Source organism: Anarrhichthys ocellatus, unplaced genomic scaffold (genome assembly GCF_004355925.1).
Source record: "Anarrhichthys ocellatus isolate YVR2014 unplaced genomic scaffold, GSC_Weel_1.0 scaffold1, whole genome shotgun sequence".
Lineage (NCBI taxonomy): Eukaryota > Metazoa > Chordata > Actinopteri > Perciformes > Anarhichadidae > Anarrhichthys > Anarrhichthys ocellatus.
Window position 1 is genome coordinate 9,800,910 of NW_022280031.1, and position 14,791 is coordinate 9,815,700.

Below are 14,791 nucleotides of genomic sequence, written 5' to 3' on the forward strand. Positions count from 1 at the left end.
CATGGGAACCCTGAAATTGATTAAAATTGATGTCACTTGGTTTTCAAACTGGGATATTTGCCAGCTTTATAAAAGGCTGAGCAGCTGGTTGCACATTAAAAGAGGAAAAAGTCAACTTGTGTAAATCGTAGCTTGCAAACTGCAGCACGTGTTATCTTCCAGCCTTCACAAGAACATCAGAAAAAAGACACTGATGACATTTTGCACAAATGCAGCTGAAACAATGTCCCTGCAGAGTGCAGAAAAAAACTGTTGTTTGCCACTTTCACTCCTGAGTCACATTGATCTCACCCCCATGTCTCCCCTCTCCTCCCCACTTCGTCTTTCACATGTACTGACACCAGCCCAGATCCAAAGAAAATGGAAGCAAGCGGCACATCAGAGACTGTTTCCCCGTCAATGAGGAAATGAAAGATGCCTGAAATAAGCACAACTTCCTCCCTGCCACCTGTCATTCTGTGGTAACAGTTTGTTCTTTTGAGGTTATCTTCAAGGCTGTGAGAGAAAAAAATGTGCAGGTGGAGGAAACATGATGCTTCTCTTCCAACGTGGAAAAAGAGGGAATAGGTATATGGGTGCAGAAAGCCAGTTTTCCCTTACCGTGACCAATCCATCTGCACTGCAAGTGGTTTGGTACTCAAAGTACCAGGAAGCTGTCATCGTACCGACTCCAGCATGTACCATCATTTTATTTCATATGCTTACTTACAGCTACATCAAAAGACTCAGATAATTGAGTGGCCCCTTGAATTCTCAGAACAATATACACTCCAAAACTAATCTGCCACAGATATCCTCAGCTATTATTTTAAGGCACCTTTAATAAACATGACTCATCTTCCGTAATAGACCCGCATATAATTAAGGGGAAAAAGGAGACTGCATTTGACACGGAACTATTTTTCAGCTCCAATGACGGATCTCTTTGATCTTTTGCCGGAGACGGAAATAGACTACGCTTGAGTCACCTGAGCTGGCATGCTACCGAGAAAGAACTGATCCTTGTTTTTAATGAATTATCGGCATAGGAATACATACCTTACGTACCACCTACACAGAAGAAACACAGCATAGAGGTAGGTTTGAACGATGCATACATACAGTAAAGAGATGAATAATGGAAATTTAGATTTCTGTTATTCAACAAGTTGGTCTTTCTTCACACTCCCTCATCCTCCTTAACTCACTCGTCTGGAACAGAGCCTTTGATGTATTGGATTTCTGTTTTTTCTTTGGTTCCACTGCAAGTATATCTGCCTTTGCTGTCTGTCATCAGTTTTTCTCTCCTCTCCTTCATTTCTCCTCCTGTCCTCCCTTATCCCTTTCCCTACTTTGCTTTCCTTCCTTCTAATTCCCTTTTCTTTGCCAAAATGTAGTCTTCCAGAGCTGTGTGTGTGGCTGTGTGTGTGTGTGTGTGTGTGTGTGGCTGTGTGTGTGTGTGTGTGTGTGTGTGTGTGTGTGTGGGGAGAGATGGATTTTGCTCGCTGTCACTAGAGACTCAACTGGATCCTGCCACTTGAAGGACAGTCTGCCTAATCAGTGCGCCACCCAGTCGCCAGCCAACACATTTGGAAGGTGGAGTGTTTTTTATCCTTGACTGTGTTTGCAAGATATTCTAAAAGGTTATCAACGGATTACTGATTAAAATATGGTAGACGGATAGCCCTTGGCGAATCTGGCGATGATTCAGATCTGGGATTTATGGGTGTTGTTTCTAACAAGCAACACTTTAACATTGATAGATTTTATACAGCAACAATTGTGCTCGGTCCAGTAGTTTTTAGCCTTTGTTCAGGGTTGCTGCACATTGTTATACTTCGCAGAACAATTTAACATCATAGATGTATTTTTTCACCAACAAAAAAATGTTATTACCCAAATCCTGTTCTTTGTAAAAGTGGTTGTTAGGGATGCACTGGTCCCGATACACAAAAACTTGTATTGTACAGATACAATCTAAAATGTATATCCTTACTCTTTGGGATCATTTTATGTGCAGTGAGTGTTAAATGAGGCTGTAACTAGGCTTCACTTAACTAAAAGAGGAGAGAATACCTTTATTCCAAGATGACAATATGATTATTATGGGAATGATATTGTTCTTGATGATGTGTAACATTGTCTTGTTACTGTAAAATTGTCAAGTAACTGTATTTAATAGGAATTGGTCATGCCTCAGGTGCCAATGTGCTGTATTGGATCGATAGATTGGTCATAGCGTTTGGATACCTGCTCCTTAAGTTGCCAGGTTGTATACGACAAATGCGCAGGGAATGTTTTGTTTTTTATTTGCTTATACGGCAGCAGTCCAGTCAGACCACCACACCTAAATCATTGCTGTCAAAGAAACGTTTTCAAATGTGTTGAGAAGTCTAACTATTTTCCAATGAGTGAAGGACTTGACTTGGAAACAGGTTTGGATGCACGTTCTTGTTTTTGTAACAGCACTTTACTTCAGGCACAAAAAACTGAACATGCAGCGTTTCACTGACCTTAAACAAATGTGAATGGACGAGGCAGATGGTCTGCCAAAATGCAGAGTGCAGCTGTCAATGAGATCTCTACATCCACATCCCATGTGTAACATCCTCTGACTTGAGAGTTTGAAAAAGAGTTTCTTTAGAATAGTTCCATGTATACTGGTCTGAAGTGCCTCCCACATAATGAAAGGAATACAATAAAAAATGGATCCCACATTTGTAGCCTATCAGAGTTAATTGCATTTTGCTCCAGCAGGAAGAATAGAGTGCAGCACTATTTGCAGGTGTTCCAGTGCTTACTGTCGATCGAGAGAGACTTATCTAGTTAGAGAACAGTAAATCAGCAGTAGGTCTCACTCTCAACTCTCAACTCCAAGACAGAGGTGCTTCGATGCCTTTTCAACATGTGCTGGCGTGAGAGAGAGTATAGAGTGAGTACCAACTCAGATAACGAGTAGTCACTGCCTCTCCACCTGGATACAACAGCAATAAACATAGCAATGTTTCCTATACAAGTCATCTGCATCTTGTGCAACTCTTGGTATTTATTTAACTTCATGTATTTATTCAACCATTTTTTAGACATGGTGCTCCATTTGAGTTTTAAGGTCTCTTTTTCAAAGGGGTCCTGGCCAAGATGGCAGCATACAAGATTCACTTATAAAAGCACACATAAAAGACTAAAGATTAAAAATCTTTTTTTGAAAAAGGCTTCACCAAGTTGGCAGTGTCATTCAGTACCAGGACAAATACAGTCGGTGTTAAAATAGTTCTAAATCTGGTAAATTTCTAAAATAACAGAGTTTAAAGCGTTTCTGTAGCTCATACCAAGAGTATGGTGCAAAAACTCTAAAAGCGCCTCAAGAAATGATGTTCAGAACTTGTCCATATGATCAAAGGTTGTAGCCACTGATAGTTTTGGGAGTCACTAGAGAACATAAGGAGGCAGTTTGTGCAATATGGCAGAAAAATGTACCAATGTACCATAACGATAAGGAGGACAAACCAACTTTCACAAACAAACTGGACCTTCTGCAGACCTCCAGACCGACTTTGCTTAATTATTTTTAATATGTTTGTTATGATCTGCAAAGTTAGTTAGGGGTTGGTTTCCATCCATCTACAAAGTGACGATTCTCATTTTAGAGTTTAATAGGAATATAACATTAGCAGTATTGAACACCACGCACTCTTCACACCAACCATACTTTTTATACAATGTAAACTATGTATCTTGCATAAGTTGTCTATCAATACAGTGAAGAACCACTTAGAAAAATCAAGGTCTTAAGTTACGTCATATAGCGCTTTTTTTTTTTCTTGACATAATGATGGAGAGCATGTCACAATATGTATGATAGGAGTCTGTGAGAGTGTAAATGAGTCCTGCAGTGGACCAAGAGGACAAAAGGAAACAATATTGTTGCACGGCGGTCTTAGCTCTCTAACTCGTTTAAACATAGACTTTTGATTCATGTAATATAAATTGGTCTGAACTGATTAGACATATATTTTTAGGGTACCACATTAGCACTTTTCCAATCACTGAAAGCACTCCATCAGTTGATGGATGTAAACAATAATTACAGACATAAAAAAAACTGTCAGCTTGGATGATAATGTGCCATCGCAGAGGTTGAAAAAAATCTATTTATATGGGTCCTAAGACATAATTAAAAAGAGACACACACCTTCCCACTCACCCCAAACACAAAAACACTGGTGCAAAGTTTATTCCTCACCCACGCACAAGTATAAAACCTGTTTATAGTGTTGTCTTTGGTGATATTTCAAGACTTCTTCAGCTCGTGGCTTGTCACTTCATATTATACTAAGATGTGTGCGTGTGGTTGTGTGTGCGCTCACATGCTATGGCACAGGAAAGAAGTGTATTTGATGCCCTGCTCAGTTCCTTGTGCATGATTGGCTCTGACTGGACAGTGAGCCCTTCTTGAGCTTGCGTGTGATTGGCTGGCTCACTCAAATTCAGCTTATATTTCCCAAGTATCAAATACTTCTTGAGACAACCCAAACAATATTCCTGTTCTCGTCTGTCTGTTTGGGAATTCTCTCAGCTTTCTGAGCACACACCAGGTTCTCAGCACTGTCAGCAATTAGGGTTTGACTGCATACAAAGATGATAGGACAGACACCTTTGTGGGAGAGGTGAGAGAAGGGGGAGAAGCAGAAAAAAGACACGGTATGCCACATGAAATATTTCCCCTCACATAAGTAATCTGTCTGTCATTCCTTTTTCATCTTCCCTCACAGCATGATTTAGCTTGTTTTCTTCCCAGCACCGTGTTTTAAATTAGAGGCAGGCAGATAAGCTGGGGGAGAACTGAATTCATATCCCCTCTGACACAACATGTCTACATTAATTATGTGGCAACTGGGAAAAGCAACCCCTTATTATTTTCAAATATGTATTCAGTAATGTGGTCAGAGTTTTCGAAGTATAAAAGCAAAGCAATAATAAATGGACCAAATTATAGGCTGCTAAGGGTATTAAATGTTTTTGCTGCCATATTCCCTCATATCATCTTTTTTCTAATATTGTTTGTTTTGCACTCCTAACATTAATTATCTGACCAATTCTTCGTAATTTTTGAAACAGCGGGTCATTTTTTCATTCCGAGGTCGACACCAGCAAGCTTCTCGTGTCGGGCCTGCAGCCTTTGATTTTGCTGAAATGAAAACTGTCACAAGTAGCTAGTTAACTAAGCTAACTATAGCTCCATGAGACGTTTGACATCGCTGTCTACAACTGATTTATTTTAAAAGGACAATCTTGTCAACGGGTTTTAAAGATGTAATGCTTGGCTACAGATGGTATAATACTAAAGACTGAGGCTAAAGCTCCAGTTTAAAAGTCAGCATCCTCATCAGTTGATGATCTATGGAAATGGAGATGAACATTGTTCTTGTCGTTTCCATGAAGAGCTTGTTCGTACTAACTTCATAGATGACAGGGAAACATATTTTTATCTGGATTACAGTTGCTGTTTTAAACTGTGTAAATTGAACTGGCTTCCCCTCTTTGCGGACTTCCGCAGACTCATTTGAAATGTATTTGTGGTACATCAAAAGCGAATGTAATTTGTTGGAGACATGGCTATCTGGACATGCCAACTTTTGCGGCCTATAACTAATTGTAAGTGTTATAATAGTACATTTATGTGGCTCAGAGATTACATCTGAGGAGAACAGTGTTAATAACAGAAACACCACAAGGAGGTCGTTGAAGATTAGAGAGGCTCATTGCGCCTGACTCGTACTTCTCTAGCAAAGATCGATACTAAGGGATGTCCTAAGCGCACAGTAGCAGAAATAATGTGACAGTAGAAAGAATTGGAGGCTTAACACTGCACCATGTTGAATTGATTTCCGCTGGTTAAACTTATTGTCGCACAGGGTGTAGTCATGCCTGCCATCATTATGCAGTTTGTCAGTCAGAGCGACTTTCATTACAGCCATGAATGCAGTTGATAGATTGAGAAAACAGAAACCAATGAAGGCAGAATATGTCAATGAGTTCAACATTCAAGGTGTGTGCAAGTTTTACCTGTGTGTGTGTGTATGTGTGTGTGATAAGGTAAATATTGAGGGGATCAATGCATCAGCAAGGAAAAGGCAACCAGATGTGGGGATCAGAAGGTGTAAAGAACAGGCGGAGGTTGTGTTGTACCTGTCGTAGTCTCCATTGCAGAGCGCTCGTACTGGGATAGTGAAAGGCTGCCACACTGGATTTAATGTGTTCTTCACCACCTCTGTTTTATGGCAGATAGTAAACCTAGAGCAGGAGGGAAGTTAGGAAACAATATGTTCAAAAAGAGGCAGAGAAAATAATCATATTAATATTTGTTAATTACACAAGCCAGGTAGAGAGCTAAATATGCAAATAAGGGGAGGATCAGGCAACTGAAGAGACAGAGGTAACAGGAAAGACAATGTCAAATTCTACAGTGACGAGAGAGATGCTTTAAATAGGGCTGTACCGAGCTTTGTTTACCGCTTGGCCTGTCTCCCAGCTATATTGGGTTTTGGACCACAGAGAATAATTTGATATTTCAGTCTGGCTTTTAAATCCTTTCCCTTGACCTCAAGTATGACAATGATATGTAAATGGGTTTCTCTGATATCCAAAATGCTTTGCAGAGTAGAGCCACATAAATTCCTATCAAATACCCCCCCTCCCCAAATACCCTTTGGAAAAGCAACAAGGCAAAGCCTTGGATTACTTGTGCTCCACAAAGTGCCTTGAGCCTTTTAAAACCGTGTTAGTCCTGTAGCTGCACAGGCCTCTAATTTGTAACCCCCTCTGGCACCAACACCAGATACTTGTAGCACATTTGTGGGTATCCATTTCCCACCCTGTTATGGATAAAAAAAAAATACTGAGAAAAGCTGGAAGACGGCTAATGAAGCACTTGCTAAAGAATCTCCGGATAGATAGAGCTGACGCTGCTGCAACTGCACGGCCCCTTGGGGGAGGCTGCGCAGCACTCTGGGAAGGCGTGAGGAAACAGGGGAGTGCACCACTATGTGACAGCGCATTTCCTACGTATGGAAAAATGCAAATTGTGTTTTGTTATTCTTGCTTTTATGATTTTGAATTTTTTTCTTTTTTTTTTTTAGATTAATTGCCTCTCTTTCCATTTCGCTCTCCTTGAGTCATTTAAGAAAGGCATAGTCGTGGGAGTTGTGTTGTGATGTGAACAGGATACATGCCTCTGTATGCAGCCTCTTAAGTTGTGCATGCCTCAGTAACCACTGCAGCTCTATTCTCATACTGTACATATACTTATCATCCCTCTCTACTGTATCTCCTCTAATGATACCCCTCTTTTTCCCTCCCACTCTTCCCCAGATGATTTCCATAATATCTCTCTAACTTTTATGATATTAGGATACTAGCACTTGCAGCTGCCTTGAAAAAAAAAAACTTGAAAAGAAAAACATCACATCAAGCACTCACGTTCCGTCCTCGTTGCTTCTATAGAAGACCATGAAAGGGTCCGACTTGCCAAAGAAGTCCTTCTTGTCTAGCTTGTTGGCACAGAACTGCATTGTGGCGCTGTCCTGCAGGGATGCATGGAGATGTGGGGAGAGAAGTGTGAGATAGGGTTGGGGGAGGGTATGTCATAACTTCTTCATGATAAAAGAATGTAAGGTATTATTTATGTGGCCTATTTTGTCTTCTTCCAGGCTTATAGTGGGACAACAGATGGAGGAAGCTTTCTGTGCATCACACAATAGGACAGTGTATACTGCATGAATACTGTAATCTGTTATGCGTGTATGAGTGTGTGTTTATCCTTATTTGTATTCCTTGGCACATTGTGAATCTTGTCACAAGGTAATGCAAAATGTTCAAAGTTAAGGACCATAACTGTTAATGAACATGATTAGGTAGAAGACATACAATGAATGTTCAGTTGGCTGATTATTTCAATCTTTTTTTGTCAACATGTCACATCACAGCCATCATGTTTCATCAGCTAACTGCTGGAGATGAGCACAATTAGTTTCAGCAGGGGTGTAAGACTAGTAGGACTCCATGTCCTGCCAAGTAGATGCTCACACACAAGCACACAGAGAGTGTTCAACAACACCTCATACAAATACCCACACATGTATACACAGCCACCGGAAAGAACGGTTCGGAGAACTATTTTATGAATCACGTTACACAAAGGAAAAATGCTCCTTTCTCATTTGTATGAGGATGTACATATATGACTTTATTGTTTTAGTCTGTGTCGTGTGAATGTCACCTGCTTCCACTCTATGAACTACTGGCAGTCAGCCTGCCATACACTCTAGCTTTATCTATAATCATGTGTTCAAGTATGCAGGCATTGTAATACCGAACCATAGTACTGTGTCCACCCACCTGCTAATAGTGCCAGCTGCTTACCAAGTCTAATTCTAGCATGAGTAATAGTCATCAAGCTAACTTCTTCTGATATCTGTCACAACATCTGGAAAGCATCACATGCATCAAGTATATTTCAACCTCAGAGAAACATCAAACTCAAAGCACAGTTTCTGCTTCGGGCTTTGTATTTTTTATTTATTTTTTGCTTCTTGTTTCAACTAAACACACGATGATAAATGATACATTATGTTGTTCTCATAATGTAGGTAAAATATCATAGAACCTGAGATAACCTCTTTTTCTATTGCACCCATTCTTCTTCCTTGTGAAAATATGTCAGTTTGGTGAGAAATGCGGTTGTTCAACGTATCCTTATACAATGGGTTTGTATGATATTTGCGGTCTTACTTATTCGTTCATGATCACATCCATAACATAGAAAATGACTTTGTGGGATACCTACGAATTACAGCTCATTATTTTTCGTAGGTTTCGCAACGAATGGATGAGATCAACTCCAAATCACCAGAATTGTTTTCGTTTCCAAACTTTTAGTTTTCAGCCCTGACTGATGCCGACTCAAGTGACAATTTATTTACAACCAAAGACTTGTTAAATTCAGTTTTTGAAAGCATAAGCAAGCAGCCTTTAGCCTAGTTTATCATTGTGTTTTCCTTTGACAACAGCATGCTCCTTCTCTGCTACTCAGAAAAAGCCCTTTACATGACCACATTCTATCAGAACTATGCATGATGATTGCAGTTACAAACGGCAGATCCGATTTTTCACATTTAACCACTAGAATTGGATTGTACCATTTCCATTAGCTTGGCAACAATTAATCAGTCAACAAAATTGTTTACGCACATTGGTGTATTTATATGAAGAATTAATTGTGTCTGAAGGTGACTCTTGGATTCAAAAGATGAACTCACAGAGACCATACAAATGTTATATATATTTACCTTCAAATGAATCAAAGGCCAGCAACAGATGCTGGGACATTAATACTCGCTGCAATCCAACTCTTAATCATTCTCCTTAGTACGCCCTCTTTCTAACACAAATAAGCCTGATAGTGCATTTTCTCCCCCAGTGGTTTATCATGAAATGTAGCGCTTTCAACAACCCCAAATATAAATCACTTGGCTGCTGTTGAGGCTTTTACTACTTGTTTACTATTACCCCTCGCTGTTCTTGGCTCTCCTTGTGTGGTGGGAGTGCAGGGATAGTGCGACTTATCTGTGGCGTATGGACTGTGGCTAATCTCTGAAACACAGTGGGTTCATTACAGTATGTTCAAATGCTACAACAGTAGATTGCGGTTGCTTTCAGGGCTCGAGGCCGTACACTGGGTAGCCATGGTGCCACTAATGATAGCTTAATAGCTTTTTAATGTTGCAGCTTGCACCTTGTGTGCTGGCTGAGGGCCGCGTGGCCAATCACCAAGAGAATGTGTGCGAGGTTGTGAGCGTTACAGACTGTGTGAGAGAGTGAGAGCAGGAGTGTTTCCGTGCACATGTTCCGATGCCCATTTAAATTCCTGTATGCATCTAACCACAGGACCCTCGCTGTGGCTTTATCGCACACAGCCAGGCACCAAGCAGCACACACTTCCCTCTGACACACTCATGATCACATCCACTCCACGCCGGCAGCGAGAGCAACTTTATCTGTATTCCTGCTCTCACCCCGAGGACACACACACACTCACACACACACTCACACACACCACATGTCTGCCGTTTGACCCATCCCTCCTACACATAGACTCACCCCGTTTCATTCTCTTAGAAACATTCTTTTGCTCCTGGGGAATGTTGGCAGTCATGATTGACACACAAGCAGTTGAATACTTATGTCATCTGAATATGCAACAGCATAAATAATTGCTGTGGCAACAGATTTAATTTCTGTAGCTTTCTGCCTTCTATCCCTGGATACTGTGTTTATTTTCAACAAGTATAACTTCAACTGGTACTGACTGTGACAGTATAGTCTCTATACACCTGAAGGCAGTGTTCAAGCTTACAATTTAGTGTTCTGGATTGCAGCACCCACAAGTAGAAATTAACATCTGAAGATGCATATTGTGAATGTCTTCTCCCTGCACCGAATAAAATATATTTAAGAAACATCCCAGCTCCATTTTTTTCTTGGGCTCAACTATCTACAGATTGAGGTATACATCACTCCCCAGTGTAAAACACAATGCAGTAAAGTCGATCACAGCATCTTCATTCACTCACATATTCGAATCATCTCGGTTCTCCTGTCTAATAAAACATAAAAGGTGGGATGATTAATCCATCCTGCAGAACATAGTGAACCAGTGTAAGAAACAAGATTTTTTTGTTGCTATTCTGATATTCTGCGATTCAGGTGTTGATGAATTTCTAATCACTGCCAGAAGACTGCATGAAGTTTAGCAAGTATACAGCATGTGCTCACTGGTATTAACTTAGATGGTGACACGTACTACTGCAGAACACAGGAAGACTGTTGCATGGCCCTATGGTTGGCTCTATAGGAATCAAGTGAACTTGCTGATCAAGTTGCTCACAAAGTAACACATTTTTCGATATTAAAAGAAGTACAATTTGGCAACATTTCTGCTCTTAGGGACGACACACCAGAAAATCTCTGTGGAGCTAATAGGCACATAAAAGCATTTATGGTGATGAATGTGTTGAGGGTATTAAATATTCATTTGCTCCTGCCTCATTAAGGTTCTATGGCACGAACACAGACTCTTGCAAAGGTCTGTGATCAACAGCCATTTGCTAATATGGAGTGAATCAGAGTATCAATATTTAAAGAGGGGGGATAGGCTGGATAGAGACACATCCACACCCTCAGAGGAGCAATGAAGGAATGTTTGTGACAGAGTAGTGTGAGAGTTATAGATGCACTAATTAATTAAGACAGAAGAAATGCGGAGCAGAAAACAGGAGAAGTAGTAAAAGTATAGAGTGAGGGCCAAACCAGTGCATTTACATTGGAATCACATGAGCATGAGTTAGTGTGAGTCAGTGTGTTTCTGTCTCTTGGGGGCTAAATGTGGAAAAAATAAATATTGCCTGTGCATTCTTTTTTTACGTGTGTTTCTACAAATTGGTAATTCCTTGCCTGGATGAGCTTCCCCAGTTTCTTGCTTGATTTAAAGCCACAGGATATGAAATCTGTGATTCATGTTGTCTTGTAGCATTTAATGAGGATTGCCAAACAGCATACGTGAGTCGAATAGAGTGTCAGTGATTTCTGCTTCCCACCCGCATCTTCTAATCGCTCCACTCCCAGCTCCTCCAGGTTTTCCATTTTCTACATTTTGATATTTCATTTATTCCACTTTTTCTCTGCTCGTTCTAAAGGAAAACCGGTTGCAGTTTGCTCCGTAGCAAATGCGGTGAACGCTGCCTTTAAGATCTATTGCAGAATGCCAAGTGACATTTTGAGGCATCAAAGAAGGCAGTGAATCGAAGCACAGAAAGTAAGGCGAACAGACGTTGATCTGTCGTGTGAAATTTGCTTCAGGAGAAAATTTTGAATGTTTCATCAACTTTGTTGTGTTTTTGATGACATAAATGTGCAATCAAAGGATCAAAAAAGGGGCCTGGAAGAAAGAAGGGCTAACAACTGGTGTTCCTGTCACAGACAGATGTGTCAGTCATGGAACATCTCCACTGGTTGTTTGTGGCCAAAAGAGACAGACTGTAAAAAAACAACACCAGTTCAGCGGTTAAATTTGTGCAAATAAAAAAAATGAAAACCCTCTTGGGGTTGTACCAGCTTGTTCGTGTGATGGAGCTTTATCCTGAAGAGAGAGGGAACACAGAGAGACGCTCCAAGCAGAATCTCACTGCTCGGCTCACATACCCTGTTGCAAATATGTCAGAGAAAATGCAATAATGCAGCATTATTACTTTAAGGTGGCCCAAAGTAGGCAGTCAGTAGTGCCATGAAATTGAATAAATGATGAGATGCTGTTATCATTAGACTTAACTACAAGTTTGTATCTTCTGCTATAGCAACATTTACTTTTTACTTTTCCACTGTTCAAGTTGTATTTGTCAGACATCCTGCAGGATCAGGGTTTTACTGTTGCAGCTGCTTAAGCCCCCCCCCCAAAAAAATGTTATATTTGCAAAGAGCCGTAGCCACCCCCGGAAATGTGCTGCTTCTGATGTGTTGATAGTTTTGCAAGTGGGAATTAATCAAATTCATGTAACCCAATATTTTGATGGTAAAGTGTTTGGATAGCTGCCCTAACTTTTAATAACCAGCACATATTATTACTTTACTGCACGCCTCATAAACGTGATCAAATGGGAGAGCAATCTTTTCCTAATTACCAGTTCTGTTCCTCAAGCTCTCATGGTATTTGTCCATGTGGTTCACATTTATCAAAATCAAACTGTTGTGGAAATCAGTTAATGCAAAATGATCGGAAAGATGTTCTCCTACTCTACATGTGGTTGGTGAAGTGGTTGTAACCTTTGGCATTAAACTGAGCAATAATTAGAGCAAAGTCGGTGAGAGTTCAGGGTCGCACTACTGCAGTATTCATCTTCAGATTTCGGTTTCCACAAGACCACAAACATGTCATTGGTCATCTTAGGCTGCTTATTTTTTCTGCAGCAAGTTAGAAAAAGGCACAGTGAGTCTGGTCTAGCAAAGCTGATTAATTGATGGTATCTGTTTTGACCTATGAACTCAGTTTATTAACTTTAGCTGCTTTTCTTTTGATTTTTCTAATGATGGGCACCTCCTGTAGTGAGACAAATTTCTAAAAGGTATATAACCCTTTAAAGTGTCTCTCTTTCTAGACTCTTCATAATAATGTCTCAAGAATAAACCTGCCAAGTCTTTTTTCAAACTGATCCAACAGTTCTTTCGACAAAAGAAAAAGAAAGACAAACTGCACACCACACCAGCATGTACAAGTGTATTATATTTTCCTACTGCAGGGTATGTAAGCAACAAAAAACACACCCACATAGACACACAGACTGAATGGAAAATGATGAATAATGTCAGTTCATGAATGCTAAATGTGCGTTTACCTCTTCAACCTGGCCAGACCCACCCGCGGGTCCATTATTACAAAGTTATGCTGTGCAGACAAGCGTTTTGCATAACCCAGAGAATTCTAGTCAAGATTCAAGTGTTTCCATAAATATAACATGTATCAGGCTGCATTATAGGGAGATGTTTAAAATCATGCACTTGGAATCTTACACAATAAAGCTGAGGCTTCTTTGAGACAAGCTGTAAACAACATAATAACCTATTGCCTTTTGAGATAATATGGTGACTTTTTAGCAAAGATTTTCCTTTTTACACATCCGGCAGTTACGGAGCATTCAGCGATCAGCTTTCATCTAGAGTTGTGTATCTGGCCAGCTGGCTTTAGTCCAAAACTCACTCTCTTTTGAGCTGTGTTTTAGTCTCCACCAACTTCCGAGGAAAAGGTCTGGCCCTTTAGCTGCTAAACGCTTTGTACGTGCTATGCAGCTTGAACCAGGCTTTCCATGTTAATGCAGGTTTGTTTGTATGTAAATAAGTATCCAGACAGGTTGTTAACAAGTGTGTGGAAGTGGAAGTAAGTTTGCATGTTTGTGTGCGTGTGTGCGTGTGTGTGTGTGTGTGTGTGTTTAAGGCAGGGACAGCCGGTCTCAACCAAGCAGTTGTTATATCTAAGAGCTGGTACAGTACACGCCAGGCATGAAATAATCCTCTATTGATTCGCTCCACTGTCTTTGTATCTGTTGCTATCTGTCTGACTTTTTCTCTCCCCTCTACAAATCTCTCCTTCTCTCCATCTTATCTCTGCTTGTTTGCTCTTTTATTGGGCCATTTTTTCTTTCTCATTTACTCTCTTTCTCTCTCTTTGTGCCATTTGCTCTGTTGCACTCCCTTGCTTTTCAATATCCTCTTCTAATCTGCGTGCTGGGAGCCCACTGAAGCATCCAAGGCTTTGGTTGGTTGAGGGGACGATCAGCACTCACCCCATCATGTTCCTGGGCCGTTTCATTAGACAACGTGGCTCTCCGCAGAGTGAGAGCAGCTGCCTTGTCTGTTATGCTCAGAGAGGCCGGTGTGTGTGTGTGTTTGTGTGTGTCTGGGTGTGTAAATAAGTGTGATAGGTATATTGAAGGGTGGTATAGATAGGTTGGTGGATAGATGGACAGACACAGGTAGGTAAATCTCTTGAGGGCTACTTTTTTAGACTAAAGATACTATAATTTTAACCGATCAAGCTGTGATGATGTGTTCAAAATAAATATTGATTTAAATTAAATACAATGCTGGCATTTGCTCCCTGTGGGCCCACGTCTGTAAAGGCCGATCCGTCTCTCTTCTCTGGGGTGACTGGGGCTGCACAAGTCATCCAAACTGATCGAATCATATGTGCACAAAACCCGCTACA

At 40.6% G+C, this 14,791-nt stretch overlaps 1 protein-coding gene across 4 annotated transcripts in view; it reads right to left on the bottom strand.

Annotated features, from left to right (window-relative positions):
• Positions 1-14,791, bottom strand: part of cpne5b (copine Vb) — an 89,506-nt gene that overhangs the window by 20,012 nt on the left and 54,703 nt on the right. For all 4 annotated transcript variants that reach the window (XM_031855281.1, XM_031855307.1, XM_031855290.1 and 1 more), the window contains 2 exons: positions 7,459-7,562; positions 6,169-6,273 (listed from right to left, as the gene is read on the bottom strand). In XM_031855281.1, the coding sequence (XP_031711141.1) occupies positions 6,169-6,273; positions 7,459-7,562 (209 nt within the window). The remainder of the gene's footprint in view (positions 1-6,168; positions 6,274-7,458; positions 7,563-14,791) is intronic.